Source organism: Nematostella vectensis, chromosome 5 (genome assembly GCF_932526225.1).
Source record: "Nematostella vectensis chromosome 5, jaNemVect1.1, whole genome shotgun sequence".
Classification (NCBI taxonomy): Eukaryota; Metazoa; Cnidaria; class Anthozoa; order Actiniaria; family Edwardsiidae; genus Nematostella; species Nematostella vectensis.
The window spans coordinates 13046792-13074257 of record NC_064038.1 but is presented as its reverse complement, the minus strand read 5'-3'; the positions used below and the strand labels follow the sequence as shown (position 1 = coordinate 13074257).

Below are 27466 nucleotides of genomic sequence, written 5' to 3'. Positions count from 1 at the left end.
CCTATTATATATAGATATTTCTGCTAAGCGTGAATTCAAAGATATGACCATGCAACAAATGTGACAAAGCAACAGATTGTTTAAAAAGTAACTTCCGTTACCCAGCGTTCAACATAACTTCCGTTACCACGTTACCAGCTTTTCTTTATGGAATGTTTATAGCCTAAAATGTGACCATGCAACAGATGTGACAAAGCAACAGATTGTTTAAAAAGTAACTTCCGTTACCCAGCGTTCAACATAATATATGTTAATTAAGGTAACGGAGGTTATAAAGAAATTTTGGACATTGAATCATTGAAAGGTCTAGCTTCATACCTTGAAAAACATCAATATGTGATCTTGTAGGATAATATTCTGTCCACTTTAACAAAAAGACAGGTTTTAATCGTAATGTGTACATTTAGCGTAGAATGGGTGATATGATTGTGCTATGTCCACGTTGCATAACCACATGGATAAAGGCGCGCAGCTGCAAATCTAAGTTGGGAGAATTCCCTTAAGGTTAATGTTGGTGATTCAGCTTGATAATAGGGGAGATGCATTCATTTATTTCTTGATAATCAGCTTTTCCTCCATTGTTTTTGAGCTGTTTGCGCGTTGAGAGTATCTAGAGGGCTACAAATGTCATCACCTTGAAGAAACATATATGTCGAAAAGATTAAATATTGTAAGGCATATTTCAATATAAATAATATGAATTTAACTGTTTTAATCAACAAAATATTTTTCTATTTGCTGTTTGCAAAGAACTAGTTCATAATACTTTATTTATCCCTTTCTTTTTCTGTTTCTATTTGATTCTCTTTTATACTTTCAATTGAAAAAACAACATAATATAATTGTCTTTTTTGTTATAGCAACGAAACCAGCGCAAGCTGTTTTTTCTTCTTTTTTTTCTGTCAAAGATGCTGAGATATAATGATAAGCACTTCTAGAAATACCAAGTGAGTAATGGGACAAATTTTGTTTCCATTGGCTACGAATTACTTTAGTTTTGTTACCTCCATGACAGGCCACTTGATAAAGTGCTGAAGTCTTAAAGCTTTCACAGACTGCAAGGAGTAATATCACAAATGAACATTAGGTTGGCGAGAAGTTCTGCCCTGTTATCGATAACTCACTGGTCTGATATCGCCCTGATGTATCTCGAAGATGTGACTTGGTTGACTAACTTTGTCTGTCGATAGATGATTGATATCTACTTGGTGAAAGCACAAGAGCGACATTGACTTTAAGGTATTTTTTTTTATCAACAACAAATAATATATATATATATATATATATATATATATATATATATATATATATATGTACGCACGTGATCTATATATATATATATATATATATATATGTATCCCAGTTCACATCCGCTATTGGTAATGCAAGAAGAAAGAGAAATGAGGTTTTCTTGGAGTCAAACCCCATTTAGGCTCCCCCATTTATCTTCACTTGGCCATCTTGATGAAGTTCATATTAGCACAGCTACTGTAACGACTTTTTGGCGTTTTTTTTTTGTTTTTTCTTAACACTTTATTAAATACCCTTTAGCAATTGAACTCGTGTTACACCAATGTGCAAAATAACCTGCAAATTTTACACTTTAAATTTAACAAATGGAGACATGGTAGAACCTAATTTTTAAATAAAGCCAACAACTTTGAATTTCCCAAATCATTATCAAGTGCGTGTAAGCGAGAACCGTTTACTTGGCGGTACCAACACTTTGAAGCGGTTTGTTTGACCTTCTAGTCCGGATGATATCGACTACACTATGTTGAAAGAAAATGCTGTTAATAGGAAGTATTTGCTTAATTCAGAGCAGCATGTGGTTTAGAGAAGCTTCACCACAAATTATCATAAATAACACTCTCTTTTATTATCTGCCCCTCATATTTCTTTTTTTTTTTTCTATATCCAACTCAAAATCCGAAATTCGAGGAATCTTCATCCTATTTCTCCGTTGCCCTACTTCGTTCACGTGATCTTTTGAAGGCAAACGCTCAAACCAGTCAAACTGTAACAGCTTTAACAAACCTCGGTGATGGGTAATTTGGGGTTCCTGTGGTGGTGGTGTTTTTTTTAAGCTCGATTGTGTTCTAATGCAGTAACCATTGACGAATCAATCGAGCGATTACGTTTCTAAGCCTCAGATACTTTACAAAAGTCCACATTGTGCGGCGTTATACAGCAACGTATATTTCCTCTATATAATCACGCTATTATTTATCCCCGACTTGTATTATTGACGTTGGGAAGTTATGCTTTTGTGCACGACATATAGATCTCGATAAAAACTTGGTCTAACGGAAGTGATAGATCACCATTGTAAAAATACTGGTCAGATCAATGTTTTTTAGAATCCATCTGAAGTTGCTAGCCGAGGCTATTGATCACATGAAGTCTGGGCTTGAGGTAGTATAGCTAAATCTTAAAGAAGAGCTGTCTAGCAACAAGTAAGTCTGGCAAGAAATAAGAATAATCCCGATAGCATTGCGATATATAAATCACTTTGCGATATATAAATCTTTTAGTATTCTAATACAGGATGCGCATATGTCGGGATAAAATAATATTTATTTTGGAGTGCGTTTCTGTGTGTTTTTGGCGGGGGGAGGGGGAGGGGAGTTTTATATCAGTCGAACCGCTAGAAAAATGATATTCACTTTTCTTTTCTAATCTCAACCGGCATTTTCAGGTATGATAATTATATTTACCAGATGTTGATCGTGGTTTAAAAGGAAGTCTTTATTTTCTTGGTAATGGTGAAGGAAGATTGCTAAATGCATTTAGCCTGTTCATTTTCCACCACAACGCCTTTTAATTGTACTATTAACTTTTAGTAATACTGCAAACTCTCTACTGTTTTAGAAATTATTACTGCTGCGTCATGGAAAAATAGAATAAACTGAAAAATAAATAAAAAATTGTGGGTGGTCAACGCGAGATTTTCCGTCGTCAATATTTATTTCTTTTTTCGGAGTCCGTGATCAAGAAATGCCCTTGTTGAGACTCTGGAGAAAATCTAAGAGTGCAAAAACTTCGACACTTCGAGATTTCAATAATATTTTGCAAGATTTGGACAATTTTAGAGGTCATTCGCCAACCATAAATAAGGAAGTATTTTGATTGTGTTTTTTTATTTCCCCTTTCCCCTTATGTTACTTTTTACTTTTTTTCGAGTATTTTTTTCGAAATCTTTTGAGCAAAAAAGGGGTTACCAGAAAATACCAGTTTTTTTAAACAAGATTTATAGTCTGCTTCAGGCATTTAACATAAAAAATGCAATAAACCAATTATGCGATGAACCGTCAAAATCGGTAATTATACCCTAGCTCCTGGGCTCTCATTTTCTCTTTATTATCTCTCTTATTTATTATCTCTATATTCTTGAGGTTATAGATATATAGCTGTTATATTCTGGAAAATATGTGACGTCAGAAAATGAATCAGAAAAATTGAGAACCAATGCAGGCCTCGGAACCTCAATCTGATCACAATTGTGTCATAATAAAATCGGAAGAAGATTCTTGCTTTAATTTACTAGCCTTCCTCAAACAGAGCAAGCCAAGTTTAAGCGACAAATAACAAAGGTTTGTGATCATTAACGAGATCGTAATTCTTTTGAGAGAACAAAACATCAAGGAATAGGACCATCATTGATTATTTGCTAAACCAGTGTGCTTCGCAGTCAGTGTCTAATGCATTCGAACGCTATACTTAAAGTTTTGTTCGGTCTAAGAAATCATTTCAAAGGTGACAGACTTTGAATAAGATGGAACATTCTCGATCAGTGGGTTAAGCCAGCGGCGTAGCCAGTCCCCCAAAAGGGACTTTTAAGGCATTTTCATATGTATTTTAGATGGCTCATATATTTACTGTATTTTTGGCTGCTGAAAGGGGGGGCCCGGGCCCCCTAGGCCACCCCCCTGGCTATACCCCTGTCAGCACACGTTTGGGGCCTTGCAAAAGCTCCAAAAAGCTAAAGAAACTTGCTCAACATATTGACAAAAATATATTCAAAGGTTACCAAACGGTAACTCTACTGGTAGGAATGTCGAGATAGCCGTATTGTAATAACAATAGAAGACCCAAAAAAGCTATAAAAGTGCTCAAATTGTGGTTTATTATTTTAAAAAATCCTAGAATTTAGAGAAAAAAAAGCGTATCCAACATCATCGGCCTACTGAATGATCCGAAACACCCGAATAGAAAACCTCAATAACTGATTTAATGATTTGGGCTATTTTTATCAAATTTGGGTATAATATAATTAGATTATATAACTTGAAAACTCTTATTTGTTTAGAAATGAAGCTACTTATGGTGATCTCCCTGCTGTATGCCATCAACCCCAGCACTATGGTAACAGCATCAGACATGAGTTTGCAGTCCTTCTGTCCGACTTCTATCCACTCCATGGGCTCGAAAATCACCAAGGAAAACTTTGTGCTTAACGGGCACGTGAGCAAAACCTTTGAGGCTCAAAGCCTGGTCAGTTGTAGCCAGCGGTGTCTTCAAAAAGACTGGTGTATTTCTGTAAACTTTGGCGTGTCTCTTGCCGAGCGAGGAGACTGCCAATTGAACGCTAAGGGGGTGGAGAACGAGATATCGGATGACCTAGCTACGAGAGAAGGCTGGCTGTACGTGCAGCTGAGGTCTCCTCAGGTACCTTGAGCTTTTTTGACAGAAAATGAATGCATTTCTTAAAAAGTTATTGGTGTTTCTTTATCGCGCTATGGAAACCGAGGTATTTATTTGGATGAGTTCAAGTACAGATCAGTAGAGTATGATGGGAAAATTAGACTTAAAAATATTTTATAAATTATCGTCTTTACCAATCAGTGCGTTATAGGATTTTACAAAAAAAAACATAACTGCAGGTATCCTTTTGTTTTCTTATCCCCAAGTTCACAACCCTCGTAAATGCTTGTGCATCTAATAAATGCGTCCATGGAGGCACTTGTGAGTTTGATTGCTCGACATTAACATCCCGATGCCGATGCGTCGCAGGTTATACTGGAGAGCACTGTGAAGGTTTGTAGTCAAGGGTATGTCTTTATTAATAACGATACCGGTGACAATAGTGACAGCATTAACGGCGATAAAAGCAACAACAAAGCATAAAAAAAGCTGACTGATACATATCAATCAATGGCTGTCGTTTTTTCTAAATGGTCAAAAAGAGCTTGGGGCGAGCTCGCGGGAGACCTGTGATATTCTAAAACGTTAGAGACTAGGCTCCATATCTAAGTTGGCTGCCAGCAAAATCGTAGTAAACAGGAATTGCTGCAAGTTTATTTGGGAAACTCTGGACTTGCAAAGCTCTAGAGCGATAAAAAAGCAAAAAAAAAAGAAAAACAATTTCTATATTGTATAGAATTATGTGTTAAGACTAATGTGATACTTGCCAGTTAACGTTGATGACTGCGCAAGCAGCCCATGCACCAACAACGGAACGTGTGTTGATGGAATCAACTCTTTCGCATGCACATGTCCGTTGGGATTTACTGGAACAAGATGTGAAACAGGTAAACCAACGTTTAGCCTCTTAGGGGACGGTTAAGAAAGAGGAGTACCTATAGAAATGTTTCTTGTCAAAGAACAGCACGTGAAGGTAGAAGAGTTTTGTCATAACGCAACCGTAAGTCAAGAAGGGTTTTTTTCTGATGTTGTGCGATTGAGAAAATGCGTTTTTGTTTGTCAGGTTTGTAGTAGAAGTTTACACGCACTAAAATTTTGTCGTTAACTTAAATCACACAATTCGATGGTTATAGAAATTAAAGAATGCACCAGCGCTCCATGTCAAAACGGCGGAAGCTGCGTTGATAGAAGAGATGGATACACGTGCACTTGCGAAGCAGGATACAACGGAATAAACTGCGAAATAGGTGTGTATTTTACAAGCTTATGTGGCGAGATAATCTTTTTATTAAAGAAAGCTTATTCTCAAGTTTCGTTTTTATTTTATAGAAATAAACGAATGTGACAGCGGTCCATGTAATAACGGAGGAACATGCACCGATAGAGTAAATGGCTATGAATGTGTGTGCAATGCAGGGTACACCGGGACACGATGCGAAATAGGTAAATTTCAAAAGTTGTGTTCAGTTTTCGATTGCCTTAAAAAGCTTGTTGAAATTGCTATCCATGTTATATTTGCATTGGAGTTTGATGTTTATGTAAATATATTCACTGTATTTTACCTCAGATATTGACGAATGCACAAGCAGCCCATGCGTGAACGGTGGAACCTGCACAGATGCAGTCAATAACTATACGTGCGCCTGTCTTCCAGGATTTACTGGTCAAAGATGCGAAATAGGCAAGTTTTTTTTTCAACTATTGTATATAATGACAACCGCTTGGACAGAAAGTATTCAACTTTTAATTGTAAATAAAAATGATGTTGATGATGATGATGACTGGTATCAGTTAAACACAATTATATCCCATGCATTTGATTTATTTGGAAAAAAGGATATTTATTTGGAGTACTGTATATATTATAAATGTATCAATCAAAAAATTTAAATTTGGCAGGGTCGACTACTAGTTTTTGTGAGTCTTTGCATCATGGCAAGATACCCGATTTTTGACAAGGTCTTATCCCTCCAAACGGTGTCCCTTTAAACGGGGTTCTTTCCACTGTACTTATATCCTCTAAAGACTAACATTCAAAGCATTTAGCCAGGCAAAGTTACCTGTTATATTATAACTCTAATTAAAAGGCCTTAGGCTTTGAAAGGTTAACCCTATTAAGACCGGTCTTTTTGGGGATATTCCTCTGACCTGGGGGGGGGGGGAGGAAGGGGGGGGGGGGGGGGTGGGGGTCTCTTTCGGCCCCCCATCCGTAAATTTTGAATCTTTGGAGCTATCATGACCAAATTTTCAAAGAATCATTATTTGACAAAGAGGAACAAAATGATATATATATGATACATATAATGAACAAAATGATATTATGACGTCATATTGACATATTGACACAAACGGGCAATATTCCTGTTTATTTAGTATTTCTTTATGTCTTTTTTCGATTATCTTATTATCTTACAGTAGACATATATTATTAGTGACACTGTTTCTATGACAACAATATATCACACATGTGACGTCATTGATTGGCATGGCACTTTTAATATAGCATAAGTATGCAAATGGACTCTTAATTAAAGAAATAATTTAAATATCTTTCCCAAAAATGTTTTTTGTACTTTTTATTTAAAATAGAGGAATTTAAAAGGATTTGTCAAATTTAAATGCCATCTTGGATTAAATAACATTTATTTTTTTTAATCAATAAAAACTGGATGACAAAATCTAAAGCTTTTTGACAATATTTAATCTTCGTTTCAAGTGTTATTTATGATTTCAGGTGGATATGAATGTTTTTTTTATATTTCTACAAGCACTGTTTCGAGAGGGTCAAAAATTGACAAAAACACCACCCCTCCCCCTAAAATAGATATGTAATTTTTTATTGTGTTTTTTTTTTCAAAACTTTTAATAAAGCGTTTATATGACATGGATTTATGTTGATCACGTCGTATTAATAGTTGATCTTAACGACTTAAAGCGTTTTGCCTGATTTTCATTAAACCTATGTCTCAAAACTTGGTTGCTATGGTTACCAGGGTACACAAAATTTTGTTTACACCAAACTGATTCCAGATAAATCTTAGGAAAAGTCATCAAATTTCAATGCTCTAGCCCTACTAGTTCAAAACTTATTACAGATCAAAGGTGCTGGGGGCCTCAAAAGCCCACCCCCCGGTCTAAATAGCGTTAAGAAAAAAAAAGTATTTATGACGAACGCTACATGGAGCTCCAATTGCCTTGTGAGGAAGGTACCATGTTAGTGTGAATATATTTATGTTGCATTATCTTAGTAATTTAACCTATGGGAAAACATCGTCTTAGAACCGATGGTGGTGGCTTATGGAGGTGGCTTATGACATTCAAGGATATTTTATCGTAACTTGTGCAGATATCGATGAATGCGCAAGTAATCCTTGTATAAATGGCGGTACTTGTACTGACATGGTGAATGGATACAACTGCACCTGCCCGCCTGGGTACAACGGAACAACGTGCGAAATCGGTGAGTGATAACATGAACGCTTGAAACAAAATACTGTGCAACCCCGTTTGGGAAACTAGGTTATTAAGAACGCCTGGTCATTGGGACAGCTTTCAAGGTTCAAATGAGAACCAATCAGCCCGCTTAACAAGGACGCTTCGTTTATAAGGACATTTACGCACAAAGTCCTTGTTGAGTTCCGCTGTAATTGTTCTCTAAGCTGGTTCTGGTTGAGTCTGGCTCGTACAATCCTTGTAAATATCGAGGTTCCAGCGTTGATTAACTGAGATGTTTCAAATAATGTTGCACTCGGAAAACGCATTTAACCCGCATCGCTTCATGGGTATCATATAAACATATAAGTGTAATGGACCTATTTACATTTACTTCGGTTTCAGTTACCAACATTTATGTCATTAAACATACCCATAAACCACTGGGGGCTACTTTACATAGACTCTGGTGGGCAACCTTTTTTAAATAGTTTTTTGAATGAGTTAAATGTAAAAGGGACGGGTTGATCATCATCGTTTTCCTTAAGACGGCGAAGTTTGGATCTTCTTGTGTACTCCAAAATGATTCACCCGAGCACAAGGACTCTTTAAAGAGCTCCAGTTTCAATTTTCGGTACATTATTGATAATTCTAACCAATTTAAATCCCCACCACTAAAACGTTCTATTACATGTCATAGTGACATGCCATAGCATATTCTCTCGTATCACTAGCTACCATTTTTTTTTTGGGGGGGGGTGTGACGGGGGATGAATAGTCTTTTCGAATGATGTGAAGACTGTGGATTATTTTGAGACTGTTTATTTCTAGCTACAATTAACATAAGCCACTACTTCCTAAGGAAGCGATAAACATGAACACCCGTTCTTCAAGGGGAGATCTAAGACATTGTAATCTACAATCATTCCCTTATTTTTTTTTTTTTTTTTTGCCTCCTTGTAGACATCAATGAATGCGCTAGCAATCCTTGTTTGAACGGTGGTACTTGTAATGACTTGGTGAACGGATATAACTGCAACTGCCCGCCTGGATACAATGGTACAACATGCGAAATTGGTAAGTGATGTTTGTACATATATCAATAAACCCTGCAACTGTGGACATAAAAAAACATCGATACGTTGGTTGTAATTCTTACAAAATGAATGACTACCACCGCAAACATCTACTGTTCAGATAGATAGACAGATGAATTACTTTTAATGCTTCTGCATTCCTAAACTCTTTCAAATTCTGTAAAGGTTAGCTTTAACCCCATTGTAATTTCTTATACATAAAAACTTACAGCATCTACACATCCCACTTTTTGTAGATATCAATGAATGCGCCAGCAATCCATGTGTAAATGGGGGCACCTGTGCGGACTTGGTGAACGGATTTAACTGCACGTGCCCGCCTGGGTACAAAGGAACAAAATGCGAAATCGGTAAGTGCGTTTGCATTCACATGCTGTTTGTATTGCAGTGAGGCTCTACAATACAACGCGGCTTCTTTTTAGAGGCGTCACTGTATTAAAGACACAATATGGTTTTAATTAATTGAACGATTTTCAGTATTTTTTTTTATTTCATATAGTTAATAGCGCATTTGATCAAGCTAAGTAAAACGCATACAACTATTTCACAAAAAGGTTGTCAGTGCAATTGGCGAATGACAAATGGTAAATTGGTCCAAAATTACCGTCACCACTAGGGACGGTAATTTCAGTTAATGGAGCCGGAGCCAGGCTCAAAGGTCACTCATAATATCGTACGAGTACACGTATCATGCTACGATAGCACAGGTATTACTCAATATCTTTCACGTGAGATACCTTACTATACTCGTTCTTGATTCTTATTGGTCGCTATCTACCCATATAAAGCGCCACACCTAAAGTAAAGCTTTTTCGCTTAATAAGCTACGGGTACTGCAAAGAAACATTTGTAATCGGGAAAATATGCCTAAACGTTCGCGTTTGTCTGGAGGAGATGAGTTTTCTCGCCTGTCTACCGAGGTGCTTGGTCTGCGACTACAAGCCCTCAACCTGCCCTCTGGTGGAACACGGCAGCAACAAATAGATCGCCTCCGGCAAGCCACTCGAGGCGGTGAGGAGGCTTCACCTTCAGCCCCGAGTAGCAGAAGGGAGCGCCAAGCGCCCACCAGTAATCCGACGGATCCGACAACCAGTCATCCGACGAATCCGACCGGCTTTTCTGAAGCCCAGCTGTCTGTAATACGGAAAACTGTGTCCGACGCTCTCGCAAGTTGGCGACCACCACAACAGGACCCTCCATCACCACCAGTCGTCGCAAGCGAAGGCACTCCTGGCTCGGCGTCTCCCTTGGGCCTCGATCACTGGACGAGGCACTAGAGGGCAAGATTACTCGGGGTGAGTACATCGATTTTGCTCTCCTTCTCCCCGATAATCTTGCGCACGCCGGGCCCGAATTCCAACTTGGTTTCGCCGAAAACTCGGAGAGCGTCAGGCTCTTGCGCAATAAACGACAGAGCATAGACTCCTTCTATAAATGGGTCATCGCATACACGCGGTATGCGCTAGCGATCGTCACGGCATTTCCAAGACGGGCCCGGGAGATGATCCAGCACCAAGCGATCATTTCATCAGTGGTGGCAAAATACCGGGGTTTTGCGTGGCTAACATACAATGAGAACTTTCGCCGCTATGTCGCTCAGGATTGCTCAATTCCCTGGGATCGTGTCAATCTTGAACAGCGGACGGTAACATTCGCCGGGCTGGCTAAACCGCACTGCGCTTCGTGTTCCAGCCCCTTCCATCGCTCCGGAGACTGCCCTTCCGGTCAACACCGCCTCGCCACACACCGTTCACCGCGAATTCATCGTAACAACGTGTGCTTCGACTTCAACCGAGTCACCGGCTGTTCCCGTCAAGCCTGCATCTACCCCCACGTTTGCCAAAAATGCGCCGACTCCCATCCCGCTCACCAGTGTCGCGCCGAAATCTCCGCATCCGCAGGCCAGCGCCAAGGCAACAGAAGCCAAGCTCTGGTTCGCCCAGCTGCACAGTAAAAGGAAGGGAACGATAAGTACACCGATTAAAATAGATCTTCTAGAACAGGAACTATCTTCCCATCCAGATCGGGAATTCTTAACTTCCCTACTTAATTCTTTACGTTTCGGTGCCCGCATTGGTTTTGATGGCACCCAAACGTCTCGTGTTTCACCTAATCTTTTTTCACCTCGGGAGCACCCTGAGATAATTTCAAAAAACATAGAAAAAGAGGTAAACTTGATCGTATTGCAGGCTCGTATTGCCACCCAGTTGGGGTAGTGCCCAAAAAAACATTCGGCCGACTGAAGCACTATTTATCATTCATCCTTCGCCAAGGGAGATAGCATAAACGATGGAATTCCTAAAGACTCTTACTCACTCCAGTACGTTAGAGTGGACGACGCTATTAGCATTCTCACCTCACTCGGCAAAGGTGCCTTTATGGCAAAAACCGACCTCAAATCGGCGTTTCGTCTAATTCCAATACACCCGAACGACTGTAATTTACTGGGGGGCGCTGGGAGTCTCGTTATTATGTGGATTTATATTTGCCTTTTGGTTTACGCTCGACGCCGTTTTTATCTAATCAACTCTCCGAAGCGCTAGTGTGGGTTCTTAAACATAATTACAACGTTCGTAATGTTATTCATATATTGGATGACTTCTTCGTAGCGGAGTCATCTAAACTAGGTTGTTTAGAGAGTTTCACAAGACTGCTTAAATTCTTTATCTCAGTGGGGGCCCCTGTTGTGGCTTCCAAAACAATCGGTCCTAGTACAACACTTGAATTCATGGGAATCGAGCTCGATACCCTACGTATGGAGGCGTGCTTACCTTCAGATAAATTAGAACGTCTTAAAGCTTCCTTGCGGGATTTCAAGCGAAAGCGTTCCGCTCGCCTCATAGAGCTTCAATCCTTAATCGGCACTTTGCAATTCGTCTGCCGCGTTGTTGTTCCGGGTAGAACTTTCCTTCAGCGCATCATAGATCTCACGCGTCGGGTAAATAACCGATTTCATCACGTCAAATTGAGCCACGGTTTTTTTTCAGGATTTAGCAATTTGGCAGCAGTTTACGGAGAACTGGAACTCTAAAGCTTTCTTCCTCGAAGAAGAAATCCGTACCAGCCCGGATATGGAACTCTATTCCGACCCTAGCGGTAGTATCGGTTTCGGCGGTTACTTCTCTGGGCGCTGGTTCCAAGGCCGATGGCCGCCTCACCTCGCCATATCCAAAAAGACAGGCATTAGTATCGAATGGCAAGAATTATTTCCTATGGTAGTAGCCCGAGTTCTCGGGCAAGCGAACTCAGTTCTGGTGTGACAATCAATCAGTCGTTCACATTGTCAACACAGGTCACTCAAAAGCGCCCAGGATTATGTCACTTATGCGTCACTTTGTAGGCATTTTCATGGCTCATAATTTTGTTGTGCGTTGTCGCTTCGTACCAGGTCATTTCAACGGCCTTTCTGATGCACTTTCTCGGTTTCAGATGGCACGATTCAGAGAGCTCGCACCGGCCGCGGACCAGACCCCTTGTGTCATCCCGCCTTCGCTAATGACGCTCTAACGCGCGAGGTAAAACACTACGCTGATAAGGCCCTGGCTATCAACACCAAACGAACTTATCACGCAGGCGAGAAACAGTTCATTGACTTCGCCTCATGAATAGGCTTTTTGACAGCCACGGGGACATTTTCCCAGCTAGTGAGAGTACTCTTATCTATTTTGTTACCTTTCTCGCGTGTAGAGTAAAGCACGGTACTATTCGCACATACTTGGCGGCCGTTCGCAACATGCACATCGAAAACGGATTCCAGGACCCTAAACAGGGTCAGCTAATTAAAAAAAAGGTTTTGCGGGGCATTTTACGGGTGCAGGGTCAGCATAAAACAGCCCGTCAACCCGTAACTCCACAGCTCTTAAAAGCCATTCGACCGGTTTTGCTTAGCTGGCTAAGCGCGCACGATTTCCGTATGATTTGGGCGGCATTCACACTTGCCTTTTTCGTTTTTTTACGTTGTAGTGAGTTTACTTGCCCGGGCGTACGCAACTTTGACATAGTTTATAACTTATCTCCAGTCGACATAAATTTCCACCCTAACTCTTCAGCACCGCTTTACATGAAAGTCGCCATTAAGGCATCCAAAACCGACCCTTTCAGGCAAGGCACCGTTTTGACAATCGCACGCTCGGGTTGTGACCTATGCGCCGTGTCCGCGATGCAAGAGTTTGTTCGCATCTGTGGGTTTTTCGGTTTCGTTCCGGTAAATACCTAACTCGGTCATTGGTCTCTAGCATTCTTAGAGACGCAGCACGCGCTTGCGGCCTTCCTCATAGCAGTTTAAAGGGGCACTCATTTAGAATTGGGGCGGCAAGCTGTGCTGCCGCTGCAGGCCTGCCCGACTGGCTTATCAAAGTGCTTGGTCGTTGGTCCTCTGATTGCTACCAGCTATACGTACGTACACCACAAAACATTTTATTAACTGCTGCACCAAAAATGACGATAGTCCAGCCTGTCACTCTGACTTAAGCATTGTTGTTATTGCGCTTTGGGGGATGCATTCTGCATCTTGTGGCGATTAGTTCTGTCTGACGACTTCCCAAAGCTGGGTTTGTTTGCTATAAGGTGTGCTTGTGCGTTTGTGGACCAGCCAATACTCTTGTCCGATCCTTCACTCGGAGTGTAGGGGAGATGAGTGAGGCCTAAAGGTCATATGCTTACACTACAGTTGCTACGTCACGCGCTAGTCGTCACGTCACGCTAACTCGCTTTCGATCGGTCTGTCTCCCCCCATATTCTGCCATAGTCGTGCCTAGTGTATTCATCGCGTTGCAAAGCGGGCATTTCCTTTTTACGCGTAAAGCAACATTAACTTATGGGTATTAATTATTCGTAAAATTAAGGTATTAAATACAGTCCAGCAATGTCTGAGCGAAGCATTGGTAACCTTTTATGGATAATTGTTTTGATTTATCCATATCCTTCGAGACACATGGTTACTTTCGGTAGTAGAACTGCCATTTGCCAATCGCCATTAGCACTGACAATTTTTAGTGAATTAGGTGTATAATTTTACTGCACGTGCCCGCCTGGGTACAACGAAACAAAATGCGAAATTGGTAAGTGCGTTTGCATTCACCTATTATATGTATGCAGTGAGCCGAACATTCGGGGCCGAGGAAAAATAGCAGCTTCTATTAGAGGTGCCAAGGCACAAGATGATTTTGACGAATTTGTCGATTTTCAGTATCTTTATTTCATAGTTATAAGCATTTTTTCAAGCTATATAAAACGACACATATAATACACATTATGTGATATGCACACCCGCCTATGGTAAATGGTAAATGATAAAAAATTTGATAAATAATAGCTTTTGCATGCGTTATTATAATAATAAACATTTTTTTAGATATCAACGAGTGTGAAAGCAATCCGTGTGCCAATGGCGGGACTTGTGCAGACCAAGTCAACTCGTTCTCGTGTACCTGCGTATCGGGATATATAGGCCTCAAGTGCGAGACAGGTATTAAGATATAACGAAAGAGCGGTAGGTGGGTGGTTGCCTGAAGGCAAAATAAGAATTGTATCCAGAAAGGCCTACTTCGTAGGAAAATTTCACTTGTGGCGTAAAGAGCTGGGATGACTTCGCTTCCTTAGCCTGAGGACTTAAGCCAGGGTCCATGGTAATTGCCTCACCCTTGAAACTCCATATACATAAAACTTACAGCATTTACACATCACACTTTTTGTAGATATTAATGAATGCGCCAGCAATCCATGTGTCAATGGGGGCACCTGTACGGACTTAGTGAACGGATTTCACTGCACGTGCCCGCCTGGGTACAACGGAACAAAATGCGAAATTGGTAAGTGCGTTTGCATTCACCTATTATATATATGCAGTGAGCCGAACATTCGGGGCGAGGAAAAATAGCAGCTTCTATTAGAGGTGCCAAGGCACAAGATGATTCTGACGAATTTTTCGATTTTCAGTATCTTTATTTCATAGTTATAAGCATTTTTTCAAGCTATATAAAACGACACATATAATACACATTATGTGATATGTACACGCGTCAATGGTAAATGTCTATTGATAAAATATAGCTTTGGCATGCGCTATAACAAAAACAATAACAATAACGATAACGATAATAATAAGAAACAATTTTTTTAGATATCAACGAGTGTGATAGCAACCCGTGTGCCAATGGCGGGACTTGTGCAGACCAAGTCAACTCGTTCTCGTGTACCTGCGTATCGGGATATACAGGCCTCCAGTGCAAGACAGGTACAGTATTAAGATATAACGAGAAGGCGGTAGGTGGGTGGTTGCCTGAAGGTGAAATAAGAATGTATTCAGAAAGGCCTTATTCCGTTACAATGGTAATCCGGAGATCATTATACTATACGAATATAGCACTTGTTATGTGGTGTAAAGAGCTGCGATACGGGCTTCGCTTCTCGATTACTTCATCCAGGGTCAGATTAGCTTTGTGAGGTATAAAGACTGGCTCTTAACAACAGGGATTGCGAGTCCTTCGAATGAGGTGTTAACCCGGAGGTCTCGTGTGTCATAGCACTTCGTTTCTGTTTTCGAGGAAGTGAAAGAACCCCTTGGATGCTGACCCGTAAAACAAGTATAAGCACCTAATTACACACTCGTTATTGTAAGCTTGGTGGACTAAACCGTTTCTAAAGTATTTTAACCCCCAAATCTTTTGCATGCGAAGCGCAACACATATGATGTTTTACAATGTTGATTGGCGCTTTTCAAATACGAATAGTTTTCCTTAAGACGGCGATGTTTGGATCTTCTTGTGTACTCCAGCTACCTACCGTTCCAAAATGATTCACCCGAGCACAAGGACTCTTTAAAGAGCTCCAGTTTCAATTTTCTGTACATAATTGATAATTCTAACCAATTTAAATACCCACCACTAAAACGTTCTACCACGAGTCATAGTGTTTTCTCTCGTATTGCTAGTTACCACTTTTTTTTGGTGGGGGGGGGGGGGGGGGGGTTGGTGACGGGGGATGAATAGTCTTTTCGAATGTTGTGAAGACTGTGGATTATTTTGAGACTGTTTATTTCTAGCTACAATTAACATAAGCCACTACTTCCTAAGAAAGCCATAAACATGAACACCCCTTCTTCAAGGGGAGATCTAAGACATTGCAATCTACAATCATTCCCTTATTATTTTGCCTCCTTGTAGACATCAATGAATGCGCTAGCAATCCTTGTTTGAATGGTGGTACTTGTAATGACTTGGTGAATGGATATAACTGCAAATGCCAGCCTGGATACAATGGTACAACATGCGAAATTGGTAAGTGATGTTTGTACATATATCAATAAACCCTGCAACTGTGGATATAAAAAAACATCGATACGTTGGTTGTAATTCTTGCAAAAAAATGACTACCACCGCGGGTATCTGCTGATCAGATAGATAGACAGATGGATTCCTTTTAATGCTTCTGCATCCCTACACTCTTTCAAATTCTGTAAAGGGTAGCTTAAACCCCATTGTAATTTCTTATACATAAAAACTTACAGCATCTACACATCCCACTTTTTGTAGATATCAATGAATGCGCCAGCAATCAGTGTGTAAATGGGGGGACATGTACGGACTTGGTGAACGGATTTAACTGCACGTGCCCGCCTGGGTACAACGGAACAAAATGCGAAATCAGTAAGTGCGTTTGCATTCACATGCTGTTTGTATTGCAGTGAGGCTCCACAATACAACGCGGCTTCTTTTTAGAGGCGTCACTGTATTAAAGACAATATGGTTTTAATCAATTGATCGATTTTCAGTATTTTTTTATTTCATATAGTTAATAGCGCATTTGTTTAAGCTAAGTGAAACGCATACAACTATTCCACAAAAAGTTGTCAGTGCAACTGGCGAATGGCAAATGGCTTATGGGTACTAATTATTCGTAAAATTAAAGATGTCACACTATGTTTCTTTAATGAAATATATATATATATATATTTGATAACGTCAGCTTATTTTTGCTTTTATTGACGTCATGCTTCGTTTCTGAGATATGGATATTTTTGTTCTTAATGAAAGTGGAATAGTTTAGCTTATAGTGATGTCATTGATGACGTCAGAAATCACGTGACCATATTTCTGCACCCCTTGTCACAAAAATGGCAACTGCCAAGTTCGGTTGTGAAACAATGTTTCCTTCAAGTTTTTTTTTTGCTTTTTGTTTTTTTTGCTTTTAATTACGTTTTTTGCTTTAAGTGAGGTCATTGATGACGTCACACAACACGTGACCATATTGTTGCATCCCCCTTGACACCTCCATGACACCTACCGAGTTTGGTTGCCATCCGATGTTTCCTCTGGAAATATAAATCTTTTGTCTTTTTTATGACGTCAGCATATTTTTGCTTCTAGTGACATCATCGATGACGTCATAACCACGTGACTATATTGGTGCACCACCTTGACACATACATGTCACATACCAAGTTTAGTTGTCATATAATGTTTCGTTTAAGAAATATGAATATAGATATGACATCGGGATAGTTTTTCTGAAAGTGACTTCATCGATGACGTCACGCATCACGTGTCCATATCTTGTCACCGCCCTTGACACATACATGACACCTACCAAGTTTGGTTGTTATACAATATTTCTTTCAAGAAATATGAATGTTTTTGGTTTTTTGTATAAAGTAACGTCATTGATGACGTCAAACAACACGTGACCATTTTTTGCATCCCCCTTGACACCTACATGACACCTTCCGCGTTAGCTTGCCATATGATGTTTCCTTCGTGAAATAAAAATATTTTTTACTTTGATGACGTCAGCATATTTTTGCTTCTAGTGACGTCATCGATGACGTCACAAATCACGTGACTACATTTTTACAATATTTGTTACCATATTTGTTTTATATGCCACTTTTTCTTAGGTATGGGGCTCCTCTATGATAAAGTATAGCTTTCTCATGCGTTATAATAATAACAATCGCATCTTTTTTTAGATATCAACGAGTGTGAAAACAACCCCTGTGTCAATGGCGGGACTTGTGCAGACCAAGTCAACTCGTTCTCGTGTACCTGCGTATCGGGATATACAGGCCTCAAGTGCGAGACAGGTATTAAGATATAACGAAAAAGCGGTAGGTGGGTGGTTGCCTGAAGGTAAAATAATTTATTCAGAAAGGCCTTATTCGCAGGAAAATATCACTTGTGGCGTAAAGAGCTGGAATGACTTCGCTTCCTTAGCCTGAGGACTCAAGCCAGGGTCCATGGTAATTGCCTCACCCTTGAAACTCCATATACATAAAACTTACAGCATTTACACATCACACTTTTTGTAGATATTAATGAATGCGCCAGCAATCCATGTGTCAATGGGGGCACCTGTACGGACTTAGTGAACGGATTTCACTGCACGTGCCCGCCTGGGTACAACGGAACAAAATGCGAAATTGGTAAGTGCGTTTGCATTCACCTATTATATGTATGCAGTGAGCCGAACATTCGGGGCGAGGAAAAATAGCAGCTTCTATTAGAGGTGCCAAGGCACAAGATGATTCTGACGAATTTTTCGATTTTCAGTATCTTTATTTCATAGTTATAAGCATTTTTTCAAGCTATATAAAACGACACATATAATACACGTTATGTGATATGTACACGCGTCCAATGGTTAATGTCTATTGATAAAGTATAGCTTTGGAATGCTTTATAACAAAAACAATAACAATAACGATAACAATAATAAACAATTTTTTTTAGATATCAACGAGTGTGAAAGCAACCCGTGTGCCAATGGCGGGACATGTGCAGACCAAGTCAACTCGTTCTCGTGTACCTGCGTATTGGGATATACAGGCCTCAAGTGCGAGACAGGTATTAAGATATATAACAAGAAAACGATAATTTGGTGGTTGCGTGAAGGTAAAATAAGAATTGTATTCAAAAAGGCCTACTCCGTTTCAACTGTAATTCGGAGATCTTTATAATATACAGACCGCTCGTGGCGTAAAGAGCTCAGATAACTCAGTAATAAGGGCTTATGCTTCGTAAGGCCGACAACTTAATCCAGGGTTAGATTAGCTTTCTGGGGTTTAAAACCTGGCTCTTAACAACACGGATTGCGAGCCCCTCGAAGGAGGTGTTAACCCGGAGTACTCTGATGTCATCGCACTTCGTTGATTTCGAGAAAGTAAAAGAACCCCTTGGTATGCTGACTCGTGGAACAAGTATAAGCACCTAATTACACATTCGTTATTGTAAGCTTGGTGGAGTAAACCATTTCTAAAGTATTTTAACTCCCAGTATTTTAAATGCGAAGCGCAATTTATATGATGTTTTACGATGTTGATTGGCGCATTTCAAATAGGAATCGTTTTCCTTGAGACAGCGATGCTTAGACCTTCTTGTGTACTCCAGCTACCTACCGTTCTAAAATGATTCACCCGAGCACAAGGACTCTTTAAAGAGCTCCAGTTTCAATTTTCTGTACATAATCTGATAATTCTAACCAATTTATAATTCCCATCACTAAAACGTTCTACTACATGTCCTAGTGTTTTCTTTCGTATCGCTAGCTACCACTTTTTTGGCAGAGGGGGGGAGGTCTTTTCAAATGTTGATTGGCGCTTTTCAAACACGAAACAGTGAGGTTACTTTTTTATATGTTTTTACTACCTTTATTAGCGGTAATTGTAATAAAAACCTGTACATTTTTTCCTCAGCAAATAGATTATTTTCAGGAGCTTTTTCCCCTTTTTATTAACGTATTTTCTTTTGTAAATTATTTACCAATATTGCACCATGTGTTTTTGATAGCGAATACATTTCAAAATGCGAAAAACGTATGTAATGTGTCATTGATTTTGACTTTGTTTTGCTTGTTTTTTTAGACATTGATGAATGTGCCAGTAATCCTTGTATAAATGGCGGCACTTGTACGGAGCTAGTGAACGGATTCAAGTGCACGTGTGTTCCTGGGTACAATGGAACGAGATGTGAGATCGGTAAGTTCTATCATAAACGGCCTTACTTATCGCTTTGTGTTTTTTAAGTATCGGGCTCTCACACTTTGAAAAAAAAATTAGCTTATCTCGGGAAGCTAAAAAAAAAGAAATTGTACAGAATCAGTCAATTATATTCTCAATTTATAAGGTATACCATGGAGAGTTAGTCCGTTTCTGTTTATTATTCGTTAAAGGATACATTTAACGTTCTATTCAGCTTTATTAACTTCTTAAGGAAGGCATTTTAAAACCTGAGAAAACCTGGGCTCAGCAATCTTTAGATAAGCCAACTTTTTTCCATGGAGCATAGCCGTGCCGTCACTTATTAGTACAGTGAAAGTCAATTTTTTGTCACGTTTTTGTTTTTCTTTTTACTGTTGTGTGTTGCAAAGACGCAAAATGTCTCTATAGGGTCTAACACTATCTTGGTATTTGATCTCACAGGTGAGATCATGTTTCACATTGACTAAAAAAAGCAACCAAATGTGAAGAAAAATATCCACCTCCAATATCGGATGATTGGGTAGAGCCCTTGCATTAATTTTTTTTGTTGAATGTATTGTAAAACCTTTCAAGGTGGTTGTTTATGATATTTTTTTCACATAATTTTCCCTCCATTCTTATCAAATATATTCCCCACGGATAGTGTCCTTCGCATGTATTGCCTTATATTGGCATAGATGCCCATACTTAGAAGAGCTAAAGTTTTCCCTCTCGCTGATCCCCAGAAAACATGGTGAAAAATACTGAATCCTGTCAATTTGAGACTCGCGGCAAAAATTATTTAGCAAAACTTGCTTGCTTGGTCAAATCTTTTCTTACTAATCATATAAAGTCCTTAGACCCAGGCCTCCAAAAGATTGCCCGAGCAGGTTTGAAGGTCACCCAAATATTGATATGGAAAAAGGTGTTGCTGACCAGGGCAATTTAATCGCAGACATAGACGAGTGCAGCAGCAACCCTTGCCTTAATGGTGCAACATGTTCGGACTTACTCAACAACTACACATGTACCTGCGCTTCAGGATTCCAAGGAGAACGATGTGAACAAAGTGAGTTCTTTGACGCCCAGATTGTGCAAAATCGTTTAGTCCAATGGTGTAATATAAAGAAGAAGAAGAATCGAACACTAAGATTTCGTCCGTCAGCTTATTATCCTATTTAACGTTATCTTATAAATATTATTTAAACTATTTTAGATATTGATGATTGCGTTCCGGGAGTTTGTCTCAATGGTGGTACTTGCATCGATGGTGTCAACAGTTACACATGCTCATGCGTAACAGGATTTATTGGACCCTCATGTAAAACAGGTAGGGAATCCTAATCCATTCAGTCCAGTTTCCAGGTTTATTGATTTGTTTTTTCTATATTTTCACAAATTAACAATAAGTTCACGATAACCCAAATTACTTCACTTAAAAATAGATGAGCAAAGTTTCAGTAGAAGGTGAAAGAGGGGGAGGGGGGCCGGCCCTTAGAACTCTTTTAATCTCCTGGACTCGCCACTGAGATAAGAATGGGTGGCGCAGTTTGCATAGCATTGATAAGCATTGCTCTGTAGTGCCTGTGCTTCAGGGTTTCCGGTTTATTTCACGGTTCTGGTATGACTGAAAAAACTAGGTCGTTGAAGCAGGGAGATAGATTAACACAATGTTGAAATGGTATGTTTGACGCCTCTGTGAAGACAGGTGGTAGAATCAGAGTAGTTTTACTGACGTTTTAGAGCGGTTGCCCCTCGTTGGATCAAAAGCCTGAGTTGAGTTGTTCTTTTGTCTTTTCTCGAACGGTTTTCTCCCATTCTCCTCCCTCCACGCAATCCAAAAGTTTCACATGTCTATCCTTCTCACGTACAATTTTTAACGAGCCCCTGGCACGTAGGTGTTAACGTGGTTTAAGAGTTCAATGCGTTTTTACCAAGGGGGAGTCGCGTCTTGTGCGCCACTACACACTTGAGTACTTCATGATGATTAATTGCAAAATAAAGATTAAGATGCTTAGCGATCAGTCTTAAGGGATATATGGTCTTGAAGAAATGCATCCAACCAACGTGAAAGTTACTCGTCAGGCAAATTATTTTATTTGAATACGAGACTATGAAATAGGAATAGCACGATTCGGTCAATAATCCGACGGTTTTATAAAATCTTTAGGGGAGAGGTGGGCTTCCCAGAAAATAGCCGACTGTGCGTATCTGAAACAAAATGCCCTCGCTACGCCCGGCTGCGCACTAATAGTAATTTGTGGAATATTTCAGAGACTTCTTGTCAACTTGCGTTTTATGGGCGGAGCACAAGTAACTTTGCGGCAGTGACGATGCCTTTGATTAAATTTGAAGAGTTCACTATCTGTGCGTGGTACTCGCTCGCTCAGGAATGGCAAGAGAACGTCATCATGTCCTACGTGACAAGCAACAACAGATCACAGATACAGGTTGCTATAAGAAAAGATGGAAAACTTGAACTGATGGTTAATTGGAACACTGTGTAAGTTCATGCCACTTGAGATTATAGTGACGCCTCACTATAATAGCAGCTAAAGGTACGGTAATACGAGCAGTAAAAACCGTACAACGTTTGTGGCAGCAAAGCAAAAATGTTTGTAAGTGACTTTGCTCGTTTTACTACAAGCGCGAAACTTTTGTCGCAGCAATTCTTTTGTTGCAAGCTGAAAAATTATGCTGCAAAAGGTAGAAGATGGTTCTACTTTTTGCAACAAAACTCGGAGATGTAGCCTGTAATACTACATCAACCCAGCTTGTCTCGCAGCAAAAAGACGTCAAGCATACGCAAGCAGTTGCTATAAGGTTTGTGATTGGTTGACGAAAAGTCACACATCAGTTAAACGGAGGAAAACGATGGCGGATCAACAGCAAGAACAAGTCTTCTTTTTTTGCGTTTGTGCGCCGTAAAACGCGCAACATCGCCTTCGAACTTTTTTTTTGCAAATGCTGCCGCAAAAAGGTTGTACGATTTTGCTGCTCGTTTTACCGTACTTTACTGTCGAATCCGTTGTATCGCCGCATTTTCAAAACATCGATTTGTTTTTGTCTTTTGAGATTTTCTGTTTCGCCAGTCAAATTATTCTAAGCCAATCAGATTCTTGCCATCTCTCGCCTAGTGCGGTTGCCTGGCTTTCTGTCGCGACACTGCGACCTGGCTTCCTATCGCACAAAGCGATACTCTTATTGGCTACTACTGTCAGTTTAAACACTCTTGCATTCCTGTTCATACCGACTGACTAAGTAGAGACAGTGATTCATGCAATGCTATTCAGGCCTGGGGACCAAGGTGGCAGTTTTTTCTAACGTTTCCTAACCTTCCCAAGTCTGCTTTGCACTCGCTCTTAACTGGTCATTCAAGACGGCGCTTGAGCTTCGCTGGCTCAAGCTCCACCAAGCATGACATTCCTGACATTCAAATAGATATTTTGCCTCTTTTGCGAGCCATACAAATACAGTAGTATTGAATGAAACCTATAAAGCTTACTGGCGAACTCGTACGGTACCCGTGCGGCTGAATTGCGGCTCTTATTCTTGTGTAGACTTTATTCCTCTTTCTATTGAAATAATATGATTTAATATTTGTTAGACAACACCGATTACACCGATTCTAATCTGATGTTTGAAAAGGCATATGACTATTGACTCCACAGTTATTATGTCCAATTCAATAATTATTCTTAAAACTCCCACCAGAGTAGACTTATATGCTGGTTATCCAAAAAAGTTGTAATGTTGTCTTTGTTTTTAAAGTACTGTTCCTGTGAGCGCCAATTTTCTCAGCATCATTGGCTGGCACTTCTTGTGCGTACAGTGGAAGACTGATGGAAAGGCCACTGTCTATGGCGATAAGACGAGCTTTGGCGATGATACATTTGATAAGCTCAAGAACCTGGGCATCGTCGGTGGTGGTAAAGTCGTCCTTGGCGCGTCTCAAAGATGCCTGGAGGGATGTTTCGATGATCGTTTAACATTCCATGGAAATGTTTCTCAAGTAAACATCTGGAACAGCAAGCTCAGTAGTGGTGACATTGAGCTTGTTTTTGTGGGGAGCTGTCTAAGCTATGGAGCAGTTGATAGTCCTGTCCTTGGCTGGAAGACAATACAAGCGAGCCCTTTGAATGGTGCAGTTGGTGGAGTTTGTCCGGTCAGTTGCCCATTTGGACCAACGGGAGGTGAGATAGTAATTTGTATAGGTGATTATACAGTTCAATTCTGAATTAATTTTCAAATCATCGATTTGTTTTTGTCTTTTGGGATTTTCTGTTCTGCCAGTCAATTTATTCTAAGCCAATCAGATTCAAGTCATTTCTCGCCTATTGCAGTTGCCTTCCTATCGCGACACTGTCTGGTTTCCGTCCAGATAGTGCAGGAAAATGGTTAGTCTCCTTCGCAGCCCCCAGCGGTCATAGTCACACATCGCTCCCCGCCCGTAGGGGCTGCTCAGATTCGAACTACATTCGTTTCCCGCTTTTAGCCAATCAAATTTTGGGTACCATATTTCGGGAACCGTTCGCGCCATGGCAAGCAAACCAATCACGATCCGTGTATTATCCGCGGGGAGCGTTGTGTGACCGCTGGGGGCTGCGAAGGAGACTAGAAAATGGTTCAGAATTGTTCAAATTATGCAGATCTCATAAGGAAAAAAATCCCCTTCTTTCGGATGATTTGATTTTATCCCGGTCAATTTGAGTCCAGTTTATATTTAACTCTCCGTAATTGAAGCGCAGTTACTGTAGTTGATGTAGCTTGCGTGACGTCCAAGCGCGTGATCCAAGCGTGACTTCCACCTGGGTGGTCTTCACCGTTCACATCATTCATTATGTCGGCGCCAAAAAGTACAAAAGTAGACGATTGCTGTTTGAGCGCTAAATCGGTATAGAAACGTTTTAGAAATGGATATTATTGCTATTTCCTTGCGTATTGCATAGAAATTTGCTAGCGTCTAAAACCAGAAACCAGACAAGGGAATCTAATCAAACATTAGTTTAGGATCAAGGGCGTAGCTAAGGGGGTGGCCTAGGGGGCCCGGGCCCCCCCTTTAAGCAGCCAAAAATACAATAAATGTATAACGTTACCATATATCGCACTGATTGCGTATTTTTTAACCCTATAGTTAAGTTATTTTTTTATTAATTTTGATAAGTTCGGATGGGTAAAAGTTTGCCTCGCGCGGAAAACTAGTGTTTTCATTTAATTCAGCTATTACCATTAAATTCCACAAATATTTCCACCTAATCAGAGCGCGCGTAGAATTTAATATGGTATTATAAGAGTATTTTCGGTTTTATTGTCTGTTCCAGCCCTCTCCTGCGAGTTTCTATTTCCGGATGCAAGCATTTCTGAATTTCCTACTGTTACCATGGCGACTTCGCTGACCGAGTTTACCATCTGCTCGTGGTACTCAATAGCGGACAAGTGGTCGGACAGGACTATTGTGTCCTACATCACCGGCGACAACAGCAGCGAGCTGGAGGTTACCATCAGGAAGGATGGGAGAGTCGCACTAACAATCAACTGGAAGACAGTGTAAGCAGAAACACATGAGAGGGGGCACTCGAATATTTACTTGTGGGGGTGTTTCCTGGCCGTATTCCAGGTTTACTGTTCCAGTTTCTCTCATTTGCTATTGTTTTATTGCTCTCTACTCTCTCTGATTATATTCCAAAACCTTCTCCCTGTGTCTCGTTATGTACCCCTTTCTCTACCCCATCCATTACCCCCTTGTTGTCACCCTGGTGTCATGGTACGAGTACTCGCTTTTAAGCAACAACCTGGGCGAATATAGGAGAGAATAGAGATAGAAAGTGATGGGTACTTTTAATGATCGATGCCTATCTAAGAAGCATCACTCAGTTGAAGCAACCGCCACAAAAAGCTCTTAACCGCCTCTAGATTAAATGTAACCAAAGAAAGGGGAGGCATTCTAGATTATGGTAAGTACGAGGGATCTTTAAGCGCAGATTTCCAAGATTTAGAGGTGGTGACCCCGATTTTTCGCACTCATACACATTTATGAGTTTAGGCGAAGTTTGGGATAGGAAACGTCTTATAAAAATTCTTATAAACTTGTGGTACCTCTGCATAAATTATATTTTTTAACGAAATGTTTGTTTTTAAATTGCTTGTTTTTATTCATCACAGCATCGTCCCGAGTCAAGGCTACTTTCTCCCACTTTCAGGATGGCATCACTTCTGTCTCAACTGGGGAAGCGACGGGAAAGTCGCAGTTGTCAGCGAAAACGTTGATTTTGGCGATGACACGTTCGACGCTCTGAAAAGCCTCTCAATTACAGGAGGCGGCAAGCTCATGCTTGGCGTGGCCCAAAGATGCTATGGCGGCTGTTTTCAAGAATCTTCTAAGTTTCTTGGAAACCTGACGCAGCTGAATATGTGGAGCGGTAGGCTCAGTACTGGCGATTGTGAAAAAGTATTTGTGGGAGGATGTAAAACCTTCGGTGACGTAACTCTCCCATCAGCTGTTGATTGGAGGAGTATTCAAGCTCAGCCAATCAGCGGACCTGTCTCTACCACGTGCCCTGCCAAGTGCCAACCCAGCTCAGTTCAAGGTAAGACTCACATTTTAACTAGTTGTTATGATTTGATGGTGCCGTAGCGATGATTTCCCGACGATTGTGAGTCAGGGGATTAGTATGATGACGATGATGATTATGACGATGAGGACGACGACTAAGGCGTCGCAACGACGGCGACGGGACGGCGAAGACTACACGATAGTGCTGGTGATGGTGATGGCGGTGGCGGTGGCGTTGGTGTTGTCGTTGGTGATGGCGATGGTGAAAAGGAGTTGAGAGAAGAGGAGAGTTGGAGAAGAGGTTACGCGATTGCATCTCTTTGGCTTATAAGGCTTTTCTTATTTTTTTTTTTAAGAAATGTCACATGAATACGTATTCCCTGACCGTAGCACGTCAAACTTTGCTACCATTGGATTGGCCACCAGTTTTATGGAGTTCACCATTTGTGCCTGGTATTCGCTGGGAAGTTATGGCAGCAATAACGTCATAATGTCTTACGTTACCCATGACAACAGCAGTCAGTTCCAGATAGTCGTAAAGTCCAATGGAAAGATGGAAGTCATGATAAACTGGAAAAGCGCGTGAGTTTCTCTGTAGGGAAAAAGCTGCGGGAATGCGTTCATCTTCAATATAACATTATACTCCACTTATGGGACCGTTTATTGTTTGAGCATAGAAGGGGGCTTGGAAAATGGGTGGGAGATTATCAAAATCCTAATTTTTTCAGGCTTCTTTTGCGAATATGTATTTTTGTAGCCGGACGCTTCCATCGCCTCGTGTGCATTTTT

General features: G+C 40.4%; 1 protein-coding gene and 2 long non-coding RNA genes across 12 annotated transcripts in view; 1 reads left to right on the top strand and 2 right to left on the bottom strand.

Moving 5' to 3' along the window:
* The window catches only part of LOC5507636 (neurogenic locus Notch protein), a 30370-nt gene that overhangs the window by 1593 nt on the left and 1311 nt on the right, over positions 1-27466 (top strand). Inside the window, exons 2-28 of one of the 10 annotated variants that reach the window (XM_032376364.2) lie at positions 909-947; positions 1191-1239; positions 4310-4668; positions 4911-5037; positions 5415-5531; positions 5778-5891; positions 5974-6087; positions 6212-6325; positions 7991-8104; positions 9040-9153; positions 9410-9523; positions 14527-14640; positions 14870-14983; positions 15295-15408; positions 16337-16450; positions 16706-16819; positions 18139-18252; positions 18478-18591; positions 18899-19012; positions 20029-20142; positions 21080-21193; positions 21341-21454; positions 22399-22627; positions 23896-24317; positions 25446-25671; positions 26287-26711; positions 27034-27259. In XM_032376364.2, coding sequence (XP_032232255.1) covers positions 4312-4668; positions 4911-5037; positions 5415-5531; positions 5778-5891; positions 5974-6087; positions 6212-6325; positions 7991-8104; positions 9040-9153; positions 9410-9523; positions 14527-14640; positions 14870-14983; positions 15295-15408; positions 16337-16450; positions 16706-16819; positions 18139-18252; positions 18478-18591; positions 18899-19012; positions 20029-20142; positions 21080-21193; positions 21341-21454; positions 22399-22627; positions 23896-24317; positions 25446-25671; positions 26287-26711; positions 27034-27259 — 4067 coding nt within the window. In that variant the 5' untranslated portion in view covers positions 909-947; positions 1191-1239; positions 4310-4311. Of the gene's footprint in view, positions 1-860; positions 948-1059; positions 1240-2168; positions 2457-4309; positions 4669-4910; positions 5038-5414; positions 5532-5777; positions 5892-5973; positions 6088-6211; positions 6326-7990; positions 8105-9039; positions 9154-9409; positions 9524-14526; positions 14641-14869; positions 14984-15294; positions 15409-16336; positions 16451-16705; positions 16820-18138; positions 18253-18477; positions 18592-18898; positions 19013-20028; positions 20143-21079; positions 21194-21340; positions 21455-22398; positions 22628-23895; positions 24318-25445; positions 25672-26286; positions 26712-27033; positions 27260-27466 lie in introns of those variants that run through there. The other 9 variants (XM_032376363.2, XM_048727277.1, XM_032376365.2 and 6 more) reach the window with 9 other exon arrangements.
* LOC116615284 lies at positions 529-1106 on the bottom strand. The gene is made up of 2 exons (XR_004294859.2): positions 1005-1106; positions 529-634 (listed from the first exon to the last, which is right to left on the bottom strand). It is a non-coding gene; the product is annotated as an uncharacterized LOC116615284 (long non-coding RNA).
* LOC125562937 lies at positions 9029-12049 on the bottom strand. The gene is made up of 2 exons (XR_007308013.1): positions 11945-12049; positions 9029-11116 (listed from the first exon to the last, which is right to left on the bottom strand). It is a non-coding gene; the product is annotated as an uncharacterized LOC125562937 (long non-coding RNA).